Source organism: Paramormyrops kingsleyae, chromosome 9 (assembly GCF_048594095.1).
Source record: "Paramormyrops kingsleyae isolate MSU_618 chromosome 9, PKINGS_0.4, whole genome shotgun sequence".
Taxonomy (NCBI): domain Eukaryota; kingdom Metazoa; phylum Chordata; class Actinopteri; order Osteoglossiformes; family Mormyridae; genus Paramormyrops; species Paramormyrops kingsleyae.
In genome coordinates, this window is record NC_132805.1 from 9668202 (window position 1) to 9695507 (window position 27306).

General features: G+C 43.5%; 3 protein-coding genes across 7 annotated transcripts; 1 reads left to right on the forward strand and 2 right to left on the reverse strand.

Annotated features, from left to right (window-relative positions):
• Positions 1-294: 294 nt before the first annotated feature.
• smpdl3b (sphingomyelin phosphodiesterase acid like 3B) lies at positions 295-6942 on the reverse strand. 5 transcript variants are annotated; one of them, XM_023821232.2, is made up of 9 exons: positions 6924-6942; positions 5647-5691; positions 5326-5539; positions 5142-5239; positions 4855-4998; positions 4590-4759; positions 2896-3076; positions 1596-1729; positions 295-1084 (listed from the first exon to the last, which is right to left on the reverse strand). In XM_023821232.2, exons 3-9 carry the CDS (start codon positions 5367-5369, stop codon positions 719-721), a joined length of 1137 nt encoding a protein of 378 aa, XP_023677000.2. In that variant the 5' UTR covers positions 5370-5539; positions 5647-5691; positions 6924-6942; the 3' UTR covers positions 295-718. The 5 variants fall into 5 exon arrangements, with proteins under 5 accessions (XP_023677000.2, XP_023676998.2, XP_023676997.2 ...); XM_023821230.2 differs by lacking the exon at positions 6924-6942 and adding an exon at positions 5940-6876; XM_023821229.2 differs by lacking the exon at positions 6924-6942 and adding an exon at positions 5940-6876 and having other exon boundaries at positions 5647-5694.
• A 44-nt stretch (positions 6943-6986) lies between these two features.
• On the forward strand, positions 6987-10382 carry rpa2 (replication protein A2). Its single transcript, XM_023821235.2, has 9 exons — positions 6987-7218; positions 7627-7721; positions 7854-7955; positions 8125-8238; positions 8461-8535; positions 8955-9065; positions 9228-9356; positions 9510-9604; positions 9898-10382. Exons 1-9 carry the CDS (start codon positions 7206-7208, stop codon positions 9983-9985), a joined length of 822 nt encoding a protein of 273 aa, XP_023677003.1. The 5' UTR covers positions 6987-7205; the 3' UTR covers positions 9986-10382.
• An 83-nt stretch (positions 10383-10465) lies between these two features.
• themis2 (thymocyte selection associated family member 2) lies at positions 10466-26118 on the reverse strand. Its single transcript, XM_023821226.2, has 6 exons — positions 25905-26118; positions 14747-14887; positions 13761-14186; positions 12027-13189; positions 11361-11472; positions 10466-11121 (listed from the first exon to the last, which is right to left on the reverse strand). Exons 1-6 carry the CDS (start codon positions 26011-26013, stop codon positions 11045-11047), a joined length of 2028 nt encoding a protein of 675 aa, XP_023676994.1. The 5' UTR covers positions 26014-26118; the 3' UTR covers positions 10466-11044.
• Between the last annotated feature and the right edge of the window lie 1188 nt (positions 26119-27306).

A 27306-nucleotide genomic window follows, 5' to 3' on the forward strand; every position in this document is an offset into this window, starting at 1 on the left:
AGAAGCCCTTCATTAATGAGAAACAGAGAAGGACCAGGCTGCAGTTTGCAAAAAAAAAACACACATTATTAACAGACGCACACACATAAATTGAGAAATGAGTGAAACAAAAAATTGTAAATCTCTTAATTTTTTTCCACGGCTATAAATCACAAATAAAAAGGTATCATGCAGGTGGCTGGAGATGAACTAGACACATAGCAGATGGTCAACTGTATAGTCAGAACTTATGAAAAGTGCTTCTAAAACTTTTAAAGTTATTGATTTTAAATAACATCATAATTACACTGGTAATTCTACTGGTTTAAAATTCATTTTAATTACCTAGCAATGCAGTTGCTACAAAATACCGTGGATTCTGTAATTACTTCGGCTATGACTGTAACGTACTGCCCAGATTGTGAACACAAAGAAAAAACAGTCATGGGTATCAGCAAGAAATCAACAGTGATTCTTTAACAATGACATAGGAAAGACTAGTTACTGAGTTTAAATAAGAGCCATCTCAGTTCATGATCATTTCTTTCTAGATTACCATGTTTTCCACTGATCATTTGTGCTTGAGCTCCTAATTGATCCATTGAAGGGATTATATTGTGAGTGTAAGTGGATGGAACTCACTTCTTTAGGGAGGATATTAACAGGTAGCTGTGAGGTGACTAGTAGGACTCCACCCACTGAGGACTGGAATAGCCAAACGGAATCAGGAAGTAGCAGCTCATTGGCTGGTCCCGTACAGGCTGACTGCCACACAGAGGAGAAGGGGTGCCAGGGCAGGGTGGGTGGATGGCGCCCCTTCCTTTGCTATACACTGCTCATACCTGTCAAAATCAACCTCACGGATGGCGCAGACATGGTCAGCACGACAGTCTGCGTCACAGGAGCTGAGGTCGTAGCTGACCGAGTTGAACTCGTAGTACTTCTGCAGGTCACAGCCGGAGTCTTCCAGCTGCTCCAAGATATAATGCATGGAGGTCGGAGAGGCATCTGGCACCCGGAAGGACTCGCACAGTCGGTACTCCTTCTCCCAGCGCTCCCACACCACGTTGGCATAGGTCAGGTTCAGGTAGTAAGTCACCATGTCCTTGAGAGAAGGAAGGAAAGCAGATGGGTCATTGTGTGCCTCCGCAGACCAGCACATGCTGCACTCCAACACAGACAGAATATGCGTAACTCTGCACACACTCCGCATGCAAAAGCTCTTCCTCCTCGATATCCATATTGGAATGACGTAGCAAGTACACAATGTGCGCATGCACACAACATGTTAACTCTACAACACGGTGTGCGCATGTGCAAAGTGCGCGGCTTGACTGGAGACATATGAACGTTTCCGTGTCCATTTATGCAGTGCGGATGTGTGAGTGTTGCGAGTGTGTGGAGAAGTATGGACCAGCCCTAGGTCTGCAGAGATGACAGATTTCACACATAATCAACAGGAACAGGGCAAAGAACACAATCTCTGCAAGCAATGAGGTGGGATTGGATTTGAACCTCTGATCTTGGACGTGTGACCTACTGTGTCTCATGTTTCACTGGAACCTGAGGAGAAGATCAAAATGCTTACGTGATTTTTACCTCTGGGGTCAGCCTACCTTGACAAGAAGGGTAGTCATGTCATACTCAAAAACTCGGATGCCAGGGTTGTTGGCTCCATCTTCAACTCCAGGCAGAGTTGTCTTCCATGGGGTGACTCCAGGAGTGAGGAACATAGTGCTAATTGGGTTTCCTGAACAAAGTGAAAAGGATGGGAGGGGGTCTGATGACCTCTGAAGGCATTTGGGCAAAGAGATGGCTCTTGTCATACCATAGTCTTCCATCTGCTACAGCCATTTATTCAATGCCAGGTCACAATGAGCATATCCCAGTATGCCCAGCGCACAGGGAAAGGGACACCCTAGGCGGGATGCCAGTCCATCACACACACACTTGTTACGTCCTGCTGCTGTTCGCTCCGCCCCCTCCACCAGGACCACTTGGCTCGGCCCTTGCTCCGCCTCCCCGTTTGGACCCCGCCCACCTTTCCCCGCAAGCCGGCCGTCACTTCCGTCCGGCAGAAGTGAAAAGCCGGACAGAAAGTACCCTCGAGAGCTCTGCTCATATTTTGGATTGTGTTTTGGTTTGCTTATTTGAATGATTATTGTGTATGACGGTTTTGGTTTCTCGGATTACGATTTCTCGCTTTGCCCTTCTCTGTACTTCTGCCCTGGTTTTGTTTGATTTCTGGTTTTCGATCTTTCGCCCGGTTTTTGGTTTACGACTTCGCGCGCCCCTCGGACTTTACGCTTTGGCTTGTATGTGCGTTTGTGTATGTATCTGGTGCGTAGGGAGTGGTTGCCGTTTTGTTTTGTTATACTTTGTGTCCACTGATTTGGATAGGGAGTTAGGTATAGGTTTTGTTGTTTCTGTGTTCTTTGGTAGTTCAGTTAGACTTGGGTTTCGTTCGGTAGTTGGGGTTTTGTTTATTGTTTTGGCCTTTATCACTCCTGAAGCTCTTGCACCAGGTTTGCTGTTATGTGTCTGTCTTGCGTGAATAAAATATAAAAAAAACTATAAAAATATCCCCTTTGTCCACGTGTGTTCCCTTGTACACCACACCCTGTGTTCCCCTCGTTCCCCTTTCCCCATTCCCTTCATCTGTTACACCCTAACCCCTAGACAGGGTCGTAACACACTCACTTTATCCAAAGCAACATACATGTTTGAGAAAGTAGGGTCAGGTAGTCCCTCAAGTTCTTAGGGTTTAGGGGGCCATACTCAAAGGCTCAACCACTCTGCCGACCCCAGGATTCAAACCAACAGCCTTATGATTACGGAAAACCCAGTAGATGTCACGCAGCCATCTCCGCAACCTCTGAAAGTGAAAGACACTTTGGTCTGCAAGAGGAAAAGCACCTTTAGAGTCGTAGAACATCCGGAAGCTGTCTGTGTGGTGGTGGCCAAAGAACTGCCCGGAAATTACTGCATGGTGCTTTTGGATCAGCCCAAGATAACGACGGTTGAACTCAGACCGGAACCATGGTTTTCTCTTCTTCTTCTCAAAGAAGCCAGGTGGCACATGGCCCACAATATACACCTATAAAGACAAATGGTCACCTATAAAGACTCTCTGGTCCTGGCAATCTCAGGCCCCGCCATTCTCAGGCCCCGGCACTCTCAGGCCCCGCCATTCTCAGACCCCGGCACTCTCAGGCCCCGGCACTCTCAGGCCCCGACACTCTCTGGCCCCACCATTCTCAGGCCCCGACACTCTCTGGCCCCACCATTCTCAGGCCCCGACACTCTCTGGCCCCACCATTCTCAGGCCCCGACACTCTCTGGCCCCGGCACTGTCAGGCCCCGGCACTCTCAGACCCCGGCACTCTCTGGCCCCGGCACTCTCAGGCCCCACCATTCTCAGGCCCTGGCACTCTCAGACCCCAGCACTCTCTGGCCCCGGCACTCTCAGGCCCCACCATTCTCAGGCCCCACCATTCTCAGGCCCCGGCACTCTCAGGCCCCGACACTCTCTGGCCCCGGCACTCTCTGGCCCCGGCACTCTCTGGCCCCGGCACTCTCAGACCCCGGCACTCTCTGCCCTCGGCACTTTCAGACCCCAGCATTCTCTGGCCCCACCACTCACAGGTCCATGCATGTACAGAACAATTCCCCATCCTCACAGCACCATTCTTAGGACCCCACATGCGCATAAGAGAATAAAAGAAGAGAAAAAAGATTCATCATGTAAGTATACTGCATCAGTACTATTTCAATCCCGATGTAAATGTATTTCATGTATCCAGAATGAATAACTCAATACATAATGGGATGGAATGGATTCCAAATCATTATACCATCCAGAATATTACAATTAAATTAATATGCAGAATGCTTCAGATTTTAAAAATGACTGATAACAATCTAGGCAGGACTTTGACACTTAATCGTAGATAACTGCTGATATCAATGTACAGAGCAATACTACTTGCATTTCTGTTGTGAGTTTTGTCGCATAAACAGTAAAACTTTTGACAGTAAAAACAAAATTAAAATGAATAAATCAAATGATATATGGATTTAGAACAGATGGACAATTGTGAAACAGATCATGCACAAATATATGTGTAGGACATTTTTTTCAAACACATGAAACAGATAAACTATACTCTGAAATCTTGTGAAATTCATAACGTACATTTCTTTGATCTCTGCATATGTGTCAACCAACTGGAAAGGGCCTGAGAGTGACCTTGAGAGTCTGCAGCTGTATATTATTGGCTATATTATTGCCCCACAGTGCTACTGGGATCCTTCCTGTCTGCTGCCATCAGGCTCCACAGCACCTCCTACTGACAGCCATAACTTGACAGGAAGCAGCACAACTTTGCAGAAGGACAAACCCAGTACTGTTTCTTTAAGGAGTGTTCTAAATGACAAATGAACATTTTGCTGATCTTGCAGTTTGAAAATTTTGTGCTGAAATAAGACTCTACACTTTCATATATTTAATTTAAAGATGATTCATACACGTACAACTATCTGAGCTATTGCATTCGTGTTAGAACGTATTTGGATTCATTCTTGTTTCCACTAAATTTGAAAGTAAGGACCTTTTCATTTTTGCTGGCGGCGGACGTCAATACAGCGTCCATCCACTCAAACTGGCCCCCCGGGTCTAGGATGTTCTCCGTCACTTTGTTCTGGTCGTAGTAAAGATTGGTGTTGAGGATCAGGACCCTGTAGCCTGACTTCTTCAGGAGCTCTTCTGTGTAGAATCCACCTGGGGATAGGATGGTTGTAATTCTGGTAAATAAGCCAAACTTACATGTCAGCACATCACTACAAGCTATTTGTGCCCTATCCAGACAACTGTACCTTTGTTAAAGGTGAGCTGGGATTCAGGCTCCAGCCAATCCTGCCAAAGTTCTGCGATTCGGCTGTATATGCTGTTCGGTTCCGGAGGCAACTGGCTCTTGGGATGATAGTCATGATTACCCAGTGCATCGTAAACCTTTGTTTCTGGAACAGGCAGAAAGTGTCAAGCCAGTGTGAATTTTAAACTAAGATTAATCACACACTTAAATCTCTCTTTAAATCTCTCATTAACATTGACGCGTAGTTAAACGTTAACAAAACCTAACATGACATTAAACAGGACATACCTGGAAAAGTCTGTCGCAGGACGCGAGTGATGTTTCCGACGATGCGCAGGACGGCGTCCTCCCCGAGCTGATCGTCGGATACGTGCGGCGTATCATCGCTGGCAGGAGCAGAGCCAGAAGGAACGTGTCTAACTACGTAAACCATATCTCTTGGTTTTGATTTATCACACTTAAAAGTGTTTACCCTGTCCACACGATGAAATCCGGGTCTGATAGAATCGCCTTCATGGCATTTATGGATGACAGGACGAGTTCCCATGGCGAGTCGCAGTTGTAGTGACCGTATGTTCCTGCGTTTGGGGCCGGTCGAGTCCCACTGGAGGCGCACACCCGATCGGGGCTGCTTGTGGCAGCGTAGGTGGGGTCCCAGTGGAGATCTGAGATATGCCAAAAACGACCTGTGGGACGTAATTGGCCATGCATCACAAAATATAACGAAGTAAATGTCAAACTGGTGGAGAAAAGTACAAGTGCATAAATAAAGATGCCTATATATGAGTCGTACCCTAGTAAAAATACCAGTTCACACCGCGACCCTTGCCTGGAACAGCTGCTGGAGGATGAACGAATGGATCAACACAGCAAATCACAGAGACAATTAAATTTTTTTGGCTGAACAGTTGAATTAAAATGTCAAATTCATAAAGTACAGGGGACATAGTACCAGATCAAGAACGCCCACCTGCAAATGTAAATTCGTGAAATGAAACATTACAGTGTTAAAGGTTTGTTTGCCACCTCGATGAAAATGAATCCATATTGTATTTTTTATATTTCAGCGCGGATTCATTAACTCACCCAAATCGGCCGAACTTCTACCGCTAAGAACAACAAAGAGGAAAAGAAGGCTGGGGAATATTCCGTACGGTTTCATCCTCATAGCTGAACTGAAATAGCATGTGGGGAGTGTCTTTAATTTCAATAGCCAAATATACGCCTAGCCAGAGATCTGATTATCAAGCTGAATTTGATCCCATCGTACTTTTCGACATGATGAAATTACTGTCGCAGCTTTTTTTTCTTGTTTTAAAGTTAGTGAGAATGTAAAGTATTTGGGAAAATGTGTCGCACTTTCACTTGTATTTGATGGGAAAACTATATTCTCGTACAGGTTTATCATCCTTCAAAACAGGCTTATCTGAAGTTAGCCTCTATGAATCCAAAGTACAGAACATCTGTAATAAGGAAGCCTTAGATTAGTGGCTATTCAGAGTTAAAACGTTACACAACTCTCTCTCTCGCGCTCTCTCTCTCTCACACACACACACACACACAACACAATGATTTAGAGATACCGCTTAATCTAATTAATTCATAAAGTTTTTTTTAACTTTATGAACATTCACATACGACTATAAAGGTTTATGAGAACAATGATAATGTACCAAAGTTTGCAATTGAGTCGGTATTCGTCAGACATCCAGGAACATTCTATCTACTCAACTAAACGTGATAAAAAATACTCAGTACCCATGGTCACAAAATCGCAATTTAGCATTTTAAAATTACGCGCAACTCTTGGTACGTATCTCAATTAATTATTTAAACGTGATGTAGTCTAAATCTATTTGTATATTTACCGATTTTAAAAGAAAAAAAACAGTTATAACTCAAATCCAGACCAGCACTGAAATCATACACTACTGCATGTTTTGTAGGGCGGTATGGACTCCGTAGAGTTTCTTTCGCAGCTGTGCTACTACGGTGTGTAATTGTACCCTAATTCTTCTGGATTTATGCAAAGAAATATTACTCCCAAGAAGTTGATAGGTGGCGAAATACCGTTAGATGAAAACTGAAGCCGCTCTACGTTGCACCACAACAGGAGAAGAAGAACAACACAGCCGTCTTTGATTGGACCATTTACTTCGCGGCAGTGGGACCAAGGCGCATGCGTGTTTGGGTGTCTGCTCGCCAGCGCGCGGAATCGCTTTAAGACGTTCATCGGCTAAACATTTTAGTTAAAAACAAGGTGACGCAGCTAGTAAAAATATCTTAGTTTTTAATAAAAAAAAGTATTTTTTTCATAGTTTTGTTCATATAGCACTGTCACCGAGTAAGAACATGTGGAATCAAGGTAAGTTTTAATCGATGTGATGTTTTGTATTCTGAGTAGAAAGTTCACTGTTTCTGTATACAAACAGTTACGGATCCTCGTCATTTATTTTTCCAGTGGTTAACTGCTCTTATCTGCGCTTATTTTGCTGGTTTGTCACTGTCTGTTTTGGTAAATAGCTGCCCGCGTTGACCACGGTGGGCCTCCTTGCTGATGAGATGCTGGTTAACGTGTTCTGGGGAAGGCTAGCACCGTCTTTGTTGTCCGGCTGTTCTGCGTGCTGTCTGGATGTTGACAGTACAGATTCGATACAGTGTCTTTGCTTACGTGTGCCTGCCGACGTGTTTACCCATATCCACTATAGGATTATATTCAACGATCCTTTATTGCAGTCAGTGTCAACCTCTTTGAAATCTCTTTTCTTTGCAGGCAGTTATACTGACTATAGCATGGGGGGTGGCTACACGCAGTCTCCGGGGGGGTTTGCATCCCCAGCTGCATCACAAGGAGGAGAGAAAAAGGGAGTAAGTGGGGTTTTATAGCCTCTACATTGCAGCTGAGCTGTTTTTTTCTTAACAGTGGACATTCCACTACATTAAATGGCTGTTGTGACATGGCTGTGTGTGTGTGTGTGTGTGTGTGTGTGTGTTCCCCAGCGAATGAGAGCCCAGCAGATTGTCCCCTGCACAGTGTCCCAGCTCCTGTCTGCCGCACAGTCTGAGGATGTCTTCAAAGTAGGAGAGGTGGAAATTGCTCAGGTGAGTGTTTAAGCCTGGCCTCTCTTCAAATGCAGATTGTGTCAAGTTTGCTGGAAGTCTGAAGGTCGACAGCTAAACCTGTCGTGAGAGTTCATGTCGCCTGGTCTGTTTACCATATGTCAGCTTCACCTGATGACCCCCTTTGACGTCCCTTCCCCTGTCCTCCCAGATCACTTTGGTGGGCGTCATAAGAAACATGGAAAAGTCCATGACCAACATCCAGTATAAAGTGGATGACATGACAGGGCCTCCTATGGATGTGAAGCAGTGGGTGGACACTGAGGTGAGCAAGCCTGTGCTGCAACTAGTAAAGTCTAGGCTGCTGAGCCGTTCTTTCAAATTTATACAGATTACTATACTCTGCAGGGATGTAGCAGTTGTGGGGCATAGAAAAGTGTTAACCCCAGTGATGGATGGTATTGTCTACCTGATTTCAGACCTGTTTAGATATGGGCCAGTTGTTTGTGGTTCCACCAGCCTGACTGACCCACTTCTTGCTCTCCAGGACCCGAGTGTTGAGAGTACAGTCATTCCTCCTGGTTCTTATGTTAAAGTCTCTGGAAACCTTCGCTCCTTCCAGGTACACCATCGAGATCCCCCCCCCTCCCCCCCCCCCGCCTCCACAACAAATAAGTTTCTTTTTGAAATGATAGAAGGTGTTTATTTCATTTTCATGATTAATAGGGAGCAGTGTCATGGTGCCATTCACTGCACTTACACACCATATGCACAAGAAATACAACACAACAAGCTTGTATGTTCATTATCTCCACAAAAATCTGAAGTGCGAGCAGAAGAAATTAAAGTACATTTTTTATTATTAAGTACTTGGAAGGTATGAGTCTCAGTGGAGCTTAAGACTAGAACTTTCCCCTTAAGTATGACAGTTGGAGGTTAAATGTGGCATTTACTGATGGGAGGGTGGAAGCAAGGTTGTTAAGGGGTGGTGAATGGAGGCAAGCCAAGCGGCCTGAACGAGAGTGCTGCTTCCTGTTGCAGAACCACAAGACGGTGGTGGCATTCAGCGTGCGCCCCCTGGAGGACATCAATGAGATAACGTCCCACATGCTGGAGGTGGTCCAGGCACATATGCTGCTCAGCAAACCACAAGTGAGTTTGCCACCTCTTTTGTCGCAGAGTGCTATGTAGCACATGCAGTATAAAATATGTTGAGGTGTCAGAGTGCAGTTGGTTTACCCTCTTCGGCGAGCACTGCTGTCTGTCCCCCTTATGCCTACTGCATCCTGTGAAAATGTTCTGACTGTTTCCTAGGTGGGTGGAGCTGTGCCGGCGGGCAAGCCTACAGGTTCTGTCAGTTTTGGTGGTATGGCCAGCATGGGCGGAGGTTACTCTGGGGCCAGTGACCTTGTCAACAACGGGCTGAGCCCCAGCCAGAATCAGGTGAGTTGCTGGGTTCTTGCAGCTCCTGGTGGCCATTTGTTTATTAGTTTGGTCAACACAGACTGTATTGTCAGTCTGTGTCTGAAGCCCTCGAGGAGGGAGGGGATGTGTGAGATACTGCTGACGTAATATTCCATATCTGTGTTCTTGAAGGTCCTGAGCTTGATCAAGAGCTGCCCTGACCCTCAAGGCATCAGCATCCAAGACCTGAAAATGAGGCTGAGTGGCATGAGCATTGCAGTTATCAAGTAAGCCCTTCCTCCTTCCTCAGCGTCCATCAGAGGTGGCGTCTGATTGGCTAATGAGCCAGCTAAAGATATTGTAATGTTGTGGTGAAAGCCGTGGTCAGGCTAAGCGTTGGCAAACTTTTCACACAGTCTGATTTTGGGGAAGTAGTTGCTATGGTTGTATATCTGGAAAACATAGTTTCTCCTTTTTCTTTCTAACAAGGACCAAGCAGGCTGAATCAACACCAAGACCGGTGTTAACATTAATCAGAATTAAGATTTTCAGTGAGACTTTTACCCTCTTTCCAATGCAGGCAGGCTGTGGAATTCCTGAGTAATGAAGGTCACATTTTCTCCACCATCGATGAAGATCACTTCAGATCAACCGACAATGACGACTAGAGCACTTCTATTCCTCCAGGCTCCTCCAGGCCCCTCCAGTCCCAGTACTGGATTTGGTGCATGGACTGCCATTCCCATAACCCCTCTCTTGACCAGTCCTAGTCTGACTGGAGCCACTAGAGCAGACTGAAGGAACTGTGAGATTGTTGTACTTCATTGTTTAATGTTCCTGAGTGAAACAGGACCCATGAATGAGTCCATAGGGAGAAGAGGTTCTCTGCACAGTTTAGTTTTAATGTCTGTTGGTTTGTGTACAGACAGCTTCCCGCATCGGAGATTTCCACAGTGGTCTTAGTGGAATGACTGTTATAAAAGTGGTCAAACTGAACGTGGCACCAGTCTCTCTGCCCAAATATTTTTCTTTGTTTCAGATTAAAAATTATGATTGTATTTGCAAGATGATGTGTGAGGATCTTCATTTGGGACACCCAGGGCCATTTCCTTTTGGGGTGGGGTGCAGCAGAATGGAGTAATGTTGACATCAAATATGCAACCATAGTTTTTGATATGCCTTACGACAGGGTACTATGGTAGGGCCTTATCAGTGAATTACTTTGATAAGACAGAGCTATCTTACACTCAGATTCCCTGTTAAACCACTGTAACTGGTTTCCTTGGGGTGAGGGCTACCAAAAAAAGTAAATATATTTTTTTCCATCTGTGAAATTTCCCCTTGTCTCTCATAGTCTGTTTGCAGTTTCAGTTTTTTCCTTCCTGTGTGTGTATAACAAATCAAACAATTCAGCCTGTAAGTGCTAAGTGTGTACGTGTACCTGGTATAAATAGCCTTTCCTGTTAATACATGCATGCAGTTGTCGTTTGCTAACTTTTCGTAAAAACTGTACTTAAAGAGGAACAGGCCTGGTTTCATCACCACAAAAATAATGTTTCAGAACCTGGGGTTCTGAAATGACAGTCCGTGGGTAAGTTTACTGTGTTGCTGTGACAGACATCTTAATGTACAAAAGTTTTTTTTAACTATTACACCTTCATGGCAGATCAGGGACGGCTTGACATGGTCGTCAGTGTCCAAGGGTCACCAGCGTGAGGGACTTGGGCTCAGTAGAACATGACACTCTCTGCAGCGTTCTTTATGAACTCGTCCGGCGATTCATAGTCGTGGTCGGAGTCATTTTCTGGGGGTGGGGGGGAGACAGTGAGAGGAGTCAGTGGCTGGCATTTTGCATTGTGGGGTGGCACAATACTCCTGCTTCAGCATATTCTTAGAGGCTATTGAAGACACCCCTCCAACAGAGAAATTTCTCAAAGACCATACGCTGGTTAGACTGGAAGGCTGTAGAGAGCCGCTGATCTGTGGCTAAAGTAAGAAGTGGCATCGACGCAGGTATGCTTCCTGCTAGGAAGGGAAACTAACCTCTCTTGCTCTTTTTTGAAGGCCTCTTCGGGGTCTGCACATACATGTTGGGCTGAGTGCTGGCCGGTGAGATGGGCTTCCTTTGTAACACTGGAGGGGGGTCTTCTAAAATCTGGAGGAAAATGGAAAAAGAAATTTACACTGCTTGTTTCCATTGAGTCCTTTTATTAATGAGTGACACCAAAAAAAATCTTGTATACTATGAGTTTTTGTTATGGTCAAATCTCTTCTATCTATAACCTCTTCCATTCGGCATATCTGATAAAATCGTCACTAAATTTCACAATTATTCTTCTGAGAAATGGGAAGCAAATACAGGTTTCATGCTATGTCAGCTACCTCTGTAGATATTCAGCTAGCTAAACAGATTTTCAGTTTGAGGAGGAGTTGCTCGCGTTAGAAACTGAAAGCCTGGTGTGTAGTATCACAGTGGTTTTATGAGGTGTGTATGTGTTGTGTATAAATGAGTTGAAAATACATATGTTAGAAGCCATACAAAACAAACTGCAAAACCCCCAGAATATAGTGTGTATTATTTCGTAGAGATGAATATGTAGAGCACTGGTGACTGCTGACATAATAGTATGAGTGTGTGTAGCAATAACTGTGAAATTCTCTCTGCATGTGTAGGTGATGTGTAAATGATGTGTAGATGCAGCTGGTTACCATTGGGGGTGGCGGAGGTGACCTCTTCAGTTTATTCTCATTGCTTAAGGTGAGCTGATCGAGCTGGGTGGGGAGCGACTCGCTCCTCTGGTGACTCGTCTTGCTCTCCATTACGCGCTTGGGTGGCAGTGGAGGGGGCAACACTTCAGCTCTTCCCACCTGGCTGAGAAACTCATGGTAGAAGGCCTCTGTCAGCTCCGTCACCGTCTCGCACTGCATCTTGGGGGCCTGGCCCTTATGCCAGGGCAGGGGGTCCTCGGTGAAGTACAGTGCCATGCTGAGCCAACGACTGGGCAGCTCGAAGCACTCATCCGGCTTGCTGGCGAGGCTGGCCAGAACCACAGGTTCTATGACTGTCTCCTTCAGTTGCAAGCCCAGGTGGTCCGACAGGGGGTCGCAGCGGACTGCCGTGTCCTTTGTCGCCACTTTAACATCCAGTGGGAGTGGAAATTGCTTGACCAAGTTGGCCAGGCTGTACTTCTTCTTGTCCTTAATCCTCTCGACAAACTGGCCTTCGAGGTACATAGGTAGAAGGAGCTCATGTTTTCTCTCATCCTCACCATCGTCCTCGTCGTCCTCATCATCCTCGTCGTCCTCATCCGCCTCAGACAGGTGTCGGCAGACCAGCACCTCTACCGTCTGCCACTCGCCTTCATTCCCTTGCACCTCCACCATCTGGTTCCGAAGGATGTCAAGCTGGTCACCGGCACTCAGGGAGTCCAATCCCTTCTCCAGTGCCTCGCAGTGCCGTGACACGGTCACGCTCAAGCCTGGCGCCCGCTGAAGGGCACCGCACAGCTCGTAGACGGCGGCGAACTCGCGGGGCCGCCGCCGCAGGCGACCGCCGTAGTTCTGTGAGACCAGGAAGTTCTGCTGGGCCTTCTTGCTCTTCAGGGTGGAGGCAAGCACCATGGGTGAGTCACAGCAGCTGTGTAGCACCAGCCGCTGGCCCTTCTGCAGGTTCTCCACCCATGGGCTCTTGAAAGGCGATGGTACGCTGGGGCCCTCCACGACCTCAGCCATGGCAGGGAATCTCTCCGGGGGCTTGGCCATAACTTCCGCCAATGACAGCGGGGTCACAAACTTGACACTTTGAGACTGCTCCGTCACATCCACGACGTCCACCTCCAGACTGGAGGGAAAGGTGACTACGTCTTTCCTCACTACGGGAGACAGGATCAAGTCATGTCAAGTCAAGTCAAGTGGGGCTTTATTGTCGCAGCAGCCATATTCAGTACACAGTAGACGTAAAATAACATTCCCCAGGACCACGGTGCTACTTATACAACTAAAGTGCATGGACAGACAGAACCCATGTTAACAACATGGACACACGGTGTAAGCGTAAGTATTGGTAACAATGGCAAAAAGGGTGCAAGTACTGACAAATGACAGTTGAAGGTATGTGTGTCCACAGTGTTACCATTACGTAGTACAACCTGACTCATTACCCCAAAACCAGTCAGTATACCACTGAAATACAATTTTGATTTTTCACAACATTAGATTATCCCTGCCCAAAGCCCCCAGTGAATAAACCAGAGGTGCAAGGAATTCTTCCTAAAAGGAAGAAACCTTGGGAAGATCCAGACTCAAAGGGGGAGCCCATCCTCCAGGGGCCGGCAGAGGAAGGCATAGTCCTGATTTATACCCTCCAACATGTCCATTACTAAATGTGCCCATCAATTTAAGTTGGTTTACATGCATGTCTAATCACAAAGAAACATCACTCACTGCTCATGATGGCCTGAACTTGGTATATGGGGGTAATTTTCAAGGGACCCCCGCAGTTTGTGGTCTTGATGTGGCGGAAATACCGGGTACCGAGGCGGGGTGAGGTCAGGATCTGTTCCAGGGTGTAGGCCTGCCCATTGTCATGCTCATAGAATTTCCCACGGCAGGAGAGCGGGATGAGGATTTCAGATGAGGGGCCCTGGTGTCCCTCAATCTGGCAGCGAACACTTGGCGTTCCATTCACCAGTGTCCTGGGCTCCATGAGAGTCAGCACCTGGCCGCCCTCCAAAACGCGGCCTTTCACCTTCAGACAGTGACAACTGACGAAGCTGATGGGATGGAAGGATTCCAGGTCTACTGGAAGCAACCCCACCATCTCCTCCACCGAGGAGTAGGGCATGTCCTCCAGAACCATCTTGAACATGCCTGCCAGGAACCACAGGAGTCAAAGAAAGTCCAAGAAAAAGTCACTAGAGACACGATAATTTGTAAAATAAAAGTCTATGTGACCAAGGCAGTTTGTAACAAAAAATATGATTAAAAAAACAAATGGGTGTTCTGTTTACGGGAAGCAAAGCATATGGGTATTCTGTTTACATGAAGCACGGAAGGCAGGTGTTCTGTTTACATGAAGCACGGAAGGCAGGTGTTCTATTTACATGAAGCATGGCAGGCAGGTGTTCTATTTACATGAAGCATGGCAGGCAGGTGTTCTATTTACATGAAGCATGGCAGGCAGGTGTTCTATTCACATGAAGCACGACAGGTGGGTGTTCTATTTACATGAAGCATGGTAGGCAGGTGTTCTGTTTACATGAAGCATGGCAGGCAGGTGTTCTATTTACATGAAGCATGGCAGGCAGGTGTTCTATTCACATGAAGCACGACAGGTGGGTGTTCTATTTACATGAAGCATGGTAGGCAGGTGTTCTGTTTACATGAAGCATGGCAGGCAGCTGTTCTGCTTACATGAAGCATGGCATTACCTTTGTAATTAAGTGGCAACTCAGATGTCTCCTTGCTGCTGATATCCTCTGTAGTTGCAGACAAAAGTTTGGCGCCAATGATCTTTACCATGTCCCCCGTGGACAGGCACACTTCACTCCCAGATACCTCATACACTGACCCTGCATGTCACAGAGTCAATAGATTATGTAAACACAGTCATCTGCCAATATATGATATTAACATATGTAAAGCCATTGCTATATAATGAATGTTATTATTTCAGATTTAAGAACAATCTACAGCTTGAGTACATTAGCACTGGATTTCTAAAGATCATTATTAAGTTATGCTTCAGTTTATAAATGGCTTTTTAAATGTTGTGTTTTGTCTTACTTTGTTGACAATAAATGCATTCTATTCTATTCTATTCTATTCTAGTCTATTCTATTCTATTCTGTGAAGGACTGTAAGAGTTAAAATGAAACAATGCACTTGCTGTGTACTATCCCAAGTCATAATTTCGACTGGATATTCATTCTTTGGTTTGTGTAATTTGTCTTTTTAAGATCAGGTGTCCCTATTGTAATACTTTAAATCTTACTGGATTTTATTTGCTTTGATTTTTTTTTCTTTAAAAGAACTTGCATAATATGGTAATGAGAAATACCCCCCCACACACACACGTCTGTCTGCGTTCATTTTGAACATGAACACGGCGCGAAGTGAAAGAGCAGAGCGGCGCACCGCAGAACGGCAGACATGAAAACAACAACTGGTGGTTGAAAGAGACTGGTGGCCTGTACTACTAATCGGGGTTACTGGCTTATCGGGGTAACTTGTTAGATTTAAGGAACCACAGTTTAAATGGACTTCATATTCGTTCACTTACATTTTGCCCAGACTACCTTAAATCCGACAAGTTACCCCGATAAGCCAGTAGTCCCGCTTCGTAGTACAGGCCACAGAAGTGGAAAACAATACACAATTACTCACACAGCATTCAGTGTTAAGCTGAACACCATTAACAATATAGATTACCGTAAGGGATGGCCGGTACCGATGGGTATTAAACGTGCCCTGGGCAAAATAAACTCTGGGGTTATCGGCACTGCTTTGGGTAGTGGAGAAATTAATAAAATAGATTTATCATTGCGACATAAAAGTCATACTTCACAGTTGTTCTGACAGCTCCGTTACTGATTAAGACATGAATCTGTGACACCTTCAGTAAACGCTCTCGCTGCCAAGTGGACGTCGGGAAACCACCACGTCGATCGGCTTAAAATTGTACTTTGCGGGTGAAATAAAAATGTTTGGGTGGGTAAAACAGAAATTATAGGTTGTTTTGGGATCAGTTCGGTTTTTGTAAGCATAGGCACATACGTAATTTCAGCTAATTAAGATGAAAGATGAATAGACAGCGCTCGGTGACGGTGGGGTGTGTTAGTCATTGGCACCTGCAGCCGAATCCAATATTTTAAATCACTTTTTTCTCCCCCTCTTTCACAAAGATGAGGTGCAAGATGGAGAGAGCATGGCACCAGACAGAGTGCAGAGCTTAGACAGTGAAAGGGAAATTAGTGCATATGAACCATCGCATGTTGTCTCCAGTCAAGCTGGGCCACACGGTATGTAAATTAATACTGCATGCTACATCTGAATAAAAATCACAAATCGCAACAAAAAGCCATTTTGCAAAACAGTGCATTTACGGGACACTGCTCAGTGAAATATTTATATTTATTCTAATAAATATGTTTGATTTAATGGGACTCAATATGAAATTTATTAGTGTGAGGAGTAGGGGTAGGGAGTTTGAGTACTGCGTGTATAGAGTATTTTAATCATTTAAGAGGTCAAAAAGAGCAAGCATGCAGTTTTCATTGATTTTTGATGAAACTAAAGAGGTTCAGAAAAAGAGCAAACCTCATTTGTACTAAGATGCTATTACAATGGTGTGGTTCACGACAGCTTTCTGGAGTTTGAAGTGGCAGAACACCTAGATGCTGCTGCATTGACTGATAAGATCATATGCTTTCTTGAGAAGCATGGGCTGGAGTATAAAGAAAACCTCGTAGGCCAAGACTACGATGATGCTACGGCGATGAGTGGGGCACAGACAGGTGTCCTTCACGTTCACTGTACGATGCTTAAACTTAGTCATAGCAGACTCTGTTGAAAGTGTGACAGATGCAGGAAACTTCTCATTATTGGAATGAATGTACATATTTCTACGGGTCTTATGTGCATAACAAATGGCTAGAAGTGCAGCAGGAGATGTTTATTGGTGCACCAAGGAAGCTCCAACAACTTAGTGATACACACTGGGCCAGTAGGGACATAGCATGTCGTAATGTTATGGATAGGTTGCCTGCAGTAGTACGGGAGCTTGAAGAGATTGCATCTGAGAACACAAAGAGGCAAGAGGGATATTGGCTCAGATTGATCTGAATTTTGTTGGATGCCTTGTACTGTTTCAAAACGTCTTGAGTGAAACTAAATGTTTGTCAGACATGCTCTAGTCTAAAACAGTGGACTATGTTAAAGCTTTCGAATTAATTGAAGGACTTAGAGACACTGGTACAGTATCGTAGTCAAGCCTTTGGTGAAATGTGGAAAGAAAGTCTTGATTTATGTCAAAGAAGTAACATTGTACAGCTCAGCAAAACCCAAAGAAGTCTAGACAGACAACAAGGGCATTAAAGGACAGTGTCATCCCTTCCACCTTGGGACAGCATGTAGTTCCGCGTAGCAAACACAAATATTGTATTTTTTTTTAGAACTGGTTGGTTCGACTTTTAAGAAATTCTAGTACTAATGAGTTCGAGTACTGAGGTACCACTGTATATATGTTTTTATATCTTTGTGGGGTTGTACTGTTTTAAGTGCTGAGTAAAGTGTTTTCTGCAAAGTGATCAGTGTATGGTTATTATACAACAATGTAGCCTAAAGTTACTGAGTTCAATTATCTTAATCTGGGGACTTTCCAAGTGAACATTGATTGATATGTGATTACTGTCATTATATCAGCACATATACTTATTCCATAAGGTGGTACCCCTCAAAATCTCCTGCCCTCTCTTGCCACCCCATGAATATTTTTCTAGATCCTCCCCTGTCTGGGGGTCTCTGAGGACTGGGTTGAAAATTACTGGATTAAATTATTAGATAAGATGTGAAGTATGACAACAGAAACCCCATGCTGTTAAGCATCTGAAGTCCTAAATCAAGCAAAACTGTGTCCTCAGTTCCTAAACAATCATACAGAAAAGGTGATGTAATACAGTCATAAACACAGAACAAAAATATATTCATTACAAAAATAAACCAAGCTGATTACTTCATACTTTACGTAGTGACTTTGTAGTGTTTGCAGTTATAAATGAATAAAAATGAATTTACCAATCGTCGATTTTTGTTTTTACCAGCATTTTAGACACTGCCCCCAACTTTTTTTGGAAATGGGGCTGTGTTAAATACTCTGTTACCCATGGAATCCATGCATGCAGTAAAACTACACAATAGACAGTGAAAAGGAAATTTACTGGTGTTGCTGAAAAGATATGAAAGGAATGAGTTATAAATATTACAGGCTGCTTGTGGTCTGCCTTCAAACAGTACACTGAAAACACAGGAAATACCCCAAATATGCTCATCATAAATGTCATTCAGAGAAATATATTTGCATGTATTCCTTTTCATCACATTTAGACCTTAAAATATCTCTAAAAATTTTATGATTAAGTATTTCCATCACATTTAAGATCTTATTTCCAAGTTCTTAGAAATATTAAAAACAATGTAAAGGAGGCAGACTAAGTAGATCACTGACCAATTAATCATTTTGAATAGTGGTAAAAACTGATAAACATTAAATACGGAGATACAGTCACTAAGGATGGTTTATCTATCATCACAAACCTTTGAGGGCTCAGAATTTGGTTTCATTCAAGTTGTGCCCCCCTTCCCCCAATATTAAAGTCTCTCCTACACCCTTCATGGTTTGGAATACCTACTTGTCATTAACCTCTGGGCAGACGTAACAAAAAAATAATACATTGCTTTCTGGCCCAGAAAGTGCTCAAAATCATGTAGTTAAGCAAGATCATTAACATATTCATATGGATCTTACTACTTACTTTAAATGACACACTGCAATATATTTGAGTAATTTTCTGGTGTAAGCTTTTAAAGAAAATGCAAGATAATCCCTTACTTTGAAGCAATGTCTTGTACTGAAGTCACAAATATAATTATCCGTCATACAAGAGCAGTGTACGTTCAAGTTAATACATATATTTTTTATTTCTGGCAGAAGATTGTCACAGGATGGCTCTTGGGTATGCTTGGTGACAAGCGACATCATTCACCTTTCAGCACTATGGACAGCTGCTGTCATCCTATAGCTCTATGACCTCACACATACAGGGCTGGAGCTCCATCCTGTAGCACTATGACCTCACACATACAGGGCTGGAGCTCCATCATGTAGCACTATGACCTCACACATATCGGGTTGGGGCTCCATCCTGTAGCACTATGACCTCACACATACTGGGATGGGGTTCCATCCTGTAGCTCTATAACTGTCAGGGTCAGCTCCTGTTGTCCCAGTCTGTGTCCTTTTCCCCGTTGTCCTAGTCTGTAGTGTTTCCCCTGCTCCCTGTTGGCCGCATGGCTCAAGGAGCTGACCCTCTGTTCTGTTTTGTTAAATAAACCCTTTCTGTTCCGGTGAGTCGCAAGTGGGTCGTCCACATTTCTGTTCAGCCTGCATCGTGCCTCGTCCTTGCACAAAACCCGCCCAGATCCATAACAATAACCTCACACAAACAGGGCAGTTCTCTCCTGTGGTCCAAAAACATGTGGTTTAGGTATTTTAGTATCTATAAATTGTCATTAGTGTGCCCCTTTAACACATCTGCGGCAAGGAGCAGAGACGACTGCCAGATGGCACCAGGGACAGACAGAATCTGTAGCCCCGTACTCCTCAAAGGGTGTGACTCTTCAAGAGTCTGCCTTTGTGAATTGGGCCTAGGAAGCTCACCCCTCAGCTGGGCCATTTTACATCATGAGGTGTGTGAATCCTGTGAGCTACCAGCCAGTGATCCCCAAATGACTTTAGAGATCTATGTCTCTTTATTGAAATCATAACTCCACCCCCCCCACCCCCGCCCCCCATAATGCCTTCACCCCCTCCCCCTCGGACCTATTAAAAGGTCTACTCACAGTGGTATATATGACTAATTAACTACAGCCTACTCACAGTGGTATATATGATTAATTTCACAGTCGACCTCAATGTGACTAAGAGTATTAAGTAATTTTCTATTTTTACTACTGAGACTTGAGAGCTAAGAACTCTGCTGACACAATGGGTTACTTGAAGACAAGAGGAAGGAGGAAGTATGTTTTAGCACCCACTACATGAAGGATGTTTGAGGAGTGTGTCACTGTTGCTGACGAGTTTAATTGCAACAGCTGCAACGTACTTGGCGGTTATGCTTTGCCTTTGGCCACTTTCGGATGCTCGTAGAGGAGCAGGGTGGATGAGGTTGTAGCTGCATTAATTTATGAATGGATTGCTGACATGGTTGATTAAGAACTGCATATATACTCAGCAAAAAAAGAAACGTCCCTTTTTCAGGACTGTGTATTTCACAGTCACAGGAACACACAAGCCCTCCATCAGTGCTCAGACTGTCCGCAATAAGCTGAGAGAGGCTGGACTGAGGGCTTGTGTGTTCCTGGTGTGACTCGGGCAGTTGTTGTGGCCATCCTGTACCTGTCACGCAGGTGTGATATTCGGATGTACCGATTCTGTGCAGGTGTTGTTACACGTGGTCTTCCACTGCGAGGATGATCAGCTGTCCTTCCTGTCTCCCTGTAGCGCTGTCTAGATGCCCTAGCCACATCAGCAGTCCTCATGCCTCCCTGCAGCATGCCTAATGCACGTTCACGCAGATGAGCAGGGACCCTGGGCATCTTTCTTTGGGTGTTTTTCACAGTCGGTAGACAAGTCTCTTTAGTGTCCTGCGTTTTTAGAACTGTGACCTTAAATGCCTACTTTCTGTAAGCTGTTAAGGTCTTAACGACCATTCCACAGGTGCATGTTCATTAATTGATTATGGTTAATTGAACATGCATGGAAAACATTGTTTAAACCCTTTATAATGAAGATCTGTAAAATTATTTGGATTTTTACAACATTATTGTTGAAATACACGGTCCTGAAAAAGGGACGTTTCTTTTTTTGCTGAGTATATTTAAAGCCATGGGGAAAAGAAAGTACACAGTGTTGGCTTACTATTTGGAATGAAGGACAACATATTGAAATCTGCTGTGTTTTTCTTTGTCACCCAGAGTTATTTGTTTATAGAACTTGGTGAGGATCACACATTTGAATATTGGCCCCGATAAATAAAAACAGTGAATTGATGGAGGGTGGACTTTCCCATGACTGTATGCTTGTGTCACATTTTATACCGATCGTGTATATTCCACAGCGTCTGCACAAGTATGGAGCAAAATGTTGCAAAGACTCTACAGGACAATCCAGTGAAGCCATCAGACAAATAACCAGACAAAGAACCCCAGTGACTCCCAGCTACTTGCTGCATGTCAGCATAGTAGCTCTTTGTACCTTGATTGAGTTTGAGTAAGCAGTTTAAAACAACAGAGAAAGATGCAGAACTAAACATAGTACAGGGTTGCGAACTTTGTCAGCTGGCTGGTGTGAGATGTTCAATTCGAGACAAAGTCTGCACACTCATTTACATGAATGTAAGAGTTTTACTGCCTTGTAAATAGTCTGTAGATTTTACAAACTAGTCCAATGCTTTTGAGGTAGCTAATTTTATGTCTAATATAGATTTGCCATAAGATTTCTTCAGTGAGAGTCAAAAAGCGTCACACCAGACGCTTGGACGTTAGCAGCGCTGATAGTAACCGACCAAATCACTCAGGAAGGACAAATTGTAGCCCTGCACTGGTAGCTCCACCATTCTGTAGCAGGGCAGGAAGTCCCAAATGGGGAAGTACTTTCTGAAGTTTGCAACTAGCATGTAAAGATGTTATTTGTTAATTAGCAACATACATGATAAAGATCAATGGTTAATGATTAAAATTTTGCATGCATGCAACTCACCCCCCCCCCCCCCCTCCCAGTTCAAGACACATGTGAACTGCGGATTAATTGCATTATCAATAATATTGTGAAACCCAGTTTTACTGCTGGTACTTTTCAAAGTAATAATTCCCTGAATGCCTATGCTACCAAGGTCCACAAAGGACTTGCATTCAGAGCTTGAGATTCATTTCTCACAACGGCAGACAACTGCCCCTCATGTATAGCACATGGGGATTTTAGACTTTAGGTGCAAATGCATTAAAAAAAACTTTGATTGATTGATTGTAACTACTTTCATGTGTGTTCTATAATTGGTCCAGACCTATTTCTCATCTAATTTTGTCATAGAGCCTATTATAATTAAAAATTTGAGTTAAATACAATGGTGCATAATAACCCACATCTTTGTGACGCTCATGAAGATTTGTGCAGCTGCAGCAGTCTGTCGACTTGAGGTAAAATACAGTACCGTATGCAGTTACTATTATTATTATTACATCAGGGGGGACTGTGTGGAGAGGGTGTCAGACTTCCGTTTTCTGGGAGTTCACATCACGGAGGACCTGTCCTGGGGTGTGAACACATCACATCACGGAGGACCTGTCATCGGCTGCCCTTTACCCTCTCTGGATGAACTGCACAGCTCTCGCTGCCTCAGAAAACCGGAAAACATCCTAAAAGACTCCTCACACCCCGCTCAGGACTTATTCCAACTGCTGCCATCAGGCAAAAGATACAGGAGCATCAAAACAAGGACTAACAGACTGAATAGTAGTTTCTACCCTGTCGCTATCAGGGCACCTAATCACCTTCATACAACTTGAGTGCAATAGATATAATCTCGTGCAATATGTCTTTTATGTGCAATATGTCTCGTGCAATATGTCTTTTATATGTAATTTACTGTATAATTCTTTGACGCCGCAAGGACTGCGCCTAATTTCATTGTACATATTACAATGACAATAAAGATATTCTGATTCTGATGTATTATATTACAATTGTTGAAATCTGACTTAAAGTACCTCCCTTACGGAATAGACCTGGTTGGTAACCTGCCGGCTGCCTGTATGTGTCTGCCCTAACCCTGTTCCATTGTGGGTCATTCTCAGTGCTGTGTCTTTGCCCCCATATGTTATTTGCATGTGGTTTCTAGTCATTGTATTGCTTTTTGTTTACTTTTTGTTACCTTCCCACCTGTGTTTAGACTCCTCATGGTCTCCTTTGTTTGGGTTCTGAGTTTTTAGTTTGAAATAAAACTCCTTTTTTGTTGTCAGTAAGTCACACTGGAATCATGTCAAATCATAAGAACATAAGAAATTTACAAACAAGAGGAAGCCAATAATAGCTCAGAGTTGTTCAAATCTTATCTAGCTCTGATTTAAAGGAACCCAGGGTTTTAGCTTGTGCTACACTGACAGGAAGACTGTTCCATACTCTAACTACATGCTGTGTAAAGAAGTGCTTTCTCAAATTCATTTTAAAATGTTCTCCCGCTAATTTCCACTTATGGCCAATGGTTCGTACTCACACTGGAGCTGCACACCCTGGAGGTTGTGGGTTCAGTTCCTGTTCCTGACTGTGTGCACGTCCTCCCACAGTCTTAAACACTCAGTTACATAAATTAGCATCTCTAATACTACCCCATGTGTCTTGATGCACTGGGAGCCCTTTGAAAAGGGGCACGCGGGGCTGCAAAAGGAAGCCACTTTCAAATATCCATAATAAAAAGGTACAATATAAATAAACAATAGCATTCACCATTAATACTTCAACTTAAATGTAACATATTTAATAGAGATCACAAACAACTTGATCATGTTAGCATTGTAGCTCTCTTAAATGGTATTATAGTCTGTGCAGAGATTGGTGACCCTGGGCTGGGTACTAGAGGTGAAATAAAAATATTATAAGGTTCATTTCATTATCCGGTGGAAAAGACAGACTTTTAGCATAAATGCTGATATTGCACCAGTCACTATCATAGCTCTAAAGCTCAGCGGTTGACTTCACCCACTTCAATGCATGTGGTCAAGTATGTGAGCCTATAATCTCCCACACAGAGACGCACACATTTCTCATCATTACCTACCTTACTTGTACATAGCATCTACTAGATAAATACATCTTTAAAATATGTATAAAACAAAAGTAAAATACTGAAAGTGAAAAATAAGTGTAATCTGCTTTGTGGCAGACCGATATCTGTTCCTCGATAAGTTTAATGAAGTTCAACTAAATTTATTTGCCTTATTTGATGATGTTTAATAACTAATACTGTAAGAACATCCTGTGCTTTTAGCGTCAAGTGAAACAATACAACTATCCGTTTTTCACCGAACTGAGAAACGTATTTAGCAAACAATCCATCCGTCTTCCAACCGCTCATCGTGGGCAGGACCTAGAATCTGTTACAGGCAGCACAGGGTACGGGGTCCCTAGTCCCCGCGCCGCGATACGCTAGGGGCAGAATTACCACCTGTTCTATATGTTCTGTATATTCAGGACAACCCTATATTTAAAAAATACAACATAGTGTGCTGTATTGATCCACGAAAGTGTGAGGTTTGATTTGTATTTTTGCTGTCCATTTTTTCAGCCTAAGTTTTTGCATGATGCAAATCTGTCCGCTAATATAAAAACCCCGAGCATAAGGAACAGGAAATACTGGACGGGATTCCATTCTCATTGTCAAGAGCTTTCAAATCCAATTGAAAAGTAATGCTTACATAAAAATAATATTCACTTAGAGGTCAACAAAAACCCAATTGGTGCCTTGGGTAGGAACATTTCTCACTATCGACTACAGGTTTATATATATAGGTTAGCCGCTTTATTTTGCCTTCATTCCTTATCTGTCTGTGTACTTCTTTAAACTTTAGGTTTTAATGCACCGGACACTAATGCTTAACAAAAAAAAAAAAAAACCACAACACGTCTTAATGTTGGCGTACCTAAACGCCGGAATGGCAGTCTAACTTCTTGCAGCCTTTACAGGTCGTAAACACTATCCACTGTAAAATGATTGAAATCGCTGTCCAATCGCAGTCTTTGTAATAGACAGTGTGAATGATATGAGAGGTGACAGAAATTTGTGCTTGGTCGTGGATTTTGGTCTGTTACATCTCTCAAAGCTTTTTCCCCATAACTTCTGCATGTGATGCATCCCCATGGAAAATGACTTAACGACACGTACAAGCGCTTTACGAGGTTTAGATCGTCCAATCGGACACCCCCTGCTACTGCCCGCATGTTCTGCTCAAGTATTATTTAAGGATACTGCTGCATCTAATGAGGCCTTTTTTGGTTATATATATATTCTCCCCACAGAAGTGAAACTAAATGGCTACGTCATTGGCAAGATTGTAACAAAAATGACCATGCACTGCTTAAAAAGCAGTTGCTGTTAAAACTGCTTAAAATCACACTATTTAAATACCGTACCTGTAACGATTTCAGAATTAATTGTTGCATATACTCGCACAATTAATAAGTTTATATTTAATTAGGTGCATTAAAGACATATGTTTAAGACAACTTTTTTGAAAGCAGATTGATTAATTAAATGTTTATGTTTATATGCCGTATTTCACTTCCAAGCGTTTTTCTAAATATACAAGATGTATAGAAGATGTTTTACTACATATTGTTTAAAACGAAGGTAACACTTTAAATCCGAGGGGGGAGATATATATATATATATATATATATATATAATTTCGTGTTTAGTGCAGCGTCTGACTTGACAATCTTCATATATGCATAGAAGTTACTGAAAGAGGAGTGGCAGTGGTTGTACACTGTTACACTGTATTTCGATTCCTTGAACGCATAGTGGTTATTCATTTCTTAATAAAAACGTTTGGGAGGAACAGTTAATACTGATACATAAAATGGTAACACTATACTGATAACCACAACTTTTTATAACCCGTTTATTCTTATCTTTCAGTTTGATTACGGATACATATTGATTTGACTGAGGACAATGAAATAAAACTGTATAATACGTACATATAAGGGGAGCATTAATAAACAAACGTTTGGTCGCAACATTCATGGAGTCTTACCTTGAAAATAAACTCCGGAGCAAACCTGCAAAATGCGAGGGAGGGTTTTTGTATCCAAAGACTCGATGTATGTCTGCATAGACACGGCGTCCGTTTCGGTTCCCTCCATAACTTTTGTTTTTCTCCAAAAAGCGAGGACCTTTGGAATACAACAGTATTTGGTAAAACTGACCGAGACACCCTAGAGCGTCTCGGTTTTAATGAAATGTCTTTTGCACACAAGGAAGAGGAAGTAACATGGCAAGTGAGGGACACCCTTTCTCACGCCAGCAACCACACAGTAATCATATAACTTCAGATCAGTGTCAACATTACTGTCATTGCACATAAAGTACATGTAGGCATACTCAGACAGCAAAATGCAGCCTGGAGTCTAATCTAAAAGTTGCAAAATAGTGCAAAAATGGCAGAAAGAGCTGTGCAATATATACGTGGTGTGATAAGTAAACCATAATTCAGTTCATTTGAATTTTGTTTAAAAACGGTTTTAGATGTGTGGAATGTGCTTCTTCTCCCCATATCATTGTGAGGTTTCCTCTGGGTTCTCCGCTTTCCCCCCACAGTCCAAAAGCATGCTAACTCCCATCATCACCAAATGTTTCGAGAGACTTATCCTCCCTCACATTAAGTCTGCCATCCCTGCTGACCTTGATCAATACCAGTTTGCAAATGGAGCAAACAGATTGACAGAAGATGCAGTCATCACAGCTCTCCGCACAGCCTTTATGCACCTGGACTAGGAAAACACCTATGTAAAAATGCTTATTGTCATCCCCCACAAAATGGTTCAAAAACTGAGTAATCTGGGCTTAGGGACTGTTCACATGGATAGTGGACTTCCCGAGCAGCAGACCCCAGAACATCAGGATGGGAGATGTCACATCATCCACTCTCATCTGGAACACTGTACACCACAGGGCTGTGTCCTCAGGTCACCCCCCTACTCCCTCTTCACCTATGACTGCTTCCCCATTCAGGCTAGCAACACTATAGTTAAATTTCCTGATGACATCATGTGCTATACACCAGGGTTATTCAAATCACAGTCCTCGAGGTCCTAGCACTGCTGGTTTTCCAGTCTTCCTTTACCTGTGAGCCAGGTATGAAGCCTCTGACCAATCAGAATCAGTTATCATCAAACTACCTACCTCGGAGAACTGAAAACAAGGCCTGGATTTGGAAATGAGGTCCAGATTTCAAGAGCCCCGCTATACACCATAGTAGGACAAATATCAGACAATAGGGAGGAGGTTCAGCGTCTGGCAGAATGGTGCTGTTACAATAACCTGGACCTAAACACTACAAAAACAAACGAAATGATAGAGGACCTCAGCACACCGAGCTCTCTGCCCTTTGCATACAAAGGGAGGGGGTAGAGAGGGTAGAGAGCTTTAAGCTTCTT

Excerpts from the sequence above, each read along its gene's own strand:
- rpa2 (XM_023821235.2), top strand. Across the intron at positions 7,722-7,853 it reads AAGGAGGAGAGAAAAAGGGA|CGAATGAGAGCCCAGCAGAT; the intron begins GTAAGTGGGGTT and ends TGTGTTCCCCAG. Across the intron at positions 8,536-8,954 it reads GAAACCTTCGCTCCTTCCAG|AACCACAAGACGGTGGTGGC; the intron begins GTACACCATCGA and ends TTCCTGTTGCAG.
- smpdl3b (XM_023821228.2), bottom strand. The coding sequence starts at position 6,021 with ATGAGGATGAAACCGTACGGAATATTCCCCAGCCTTCTTTTCCTCTTT. Across the intron at positions 3,077-4,589 it reads CCGCCAGCAAAAATGAAAAG|GTGTATATTGTGGGCCATGT; the intron begins GTCCTTACTTTC and ends TTGTCTTTATAG. Across the intron at positions 1,085-1,595 it reads TGACTACCCTTCTTGTCAAG|GACATGGTGACTTACTACCT; the intron begins GTAGGCTGACCC and ends CCTTCTCTCAAG.
- themis2 (XM_023821226.2), bottom strand. The coding sequence starts at position 26,013 with ATGGAGGGAACCGAAACGGACGCCGTGTCTATGCAGACATACATCGAG. Across the intron at positions 11,473-12,026 it reads CACCTCCGCCACCCCCAATG|ATTTTAGAAGACCCCCCTCC; the intron begins GTAACCAGCTGC and ends ATTTTCCTCCAG. Across the intron at positions 11,122-11,360 it reads TTCAAAAAAGAGCAAGAGAG|AAAATGACTCCGACCACGAC; the intron begins GTTAGTTTCCCT and ends CCCCACCCCCAG.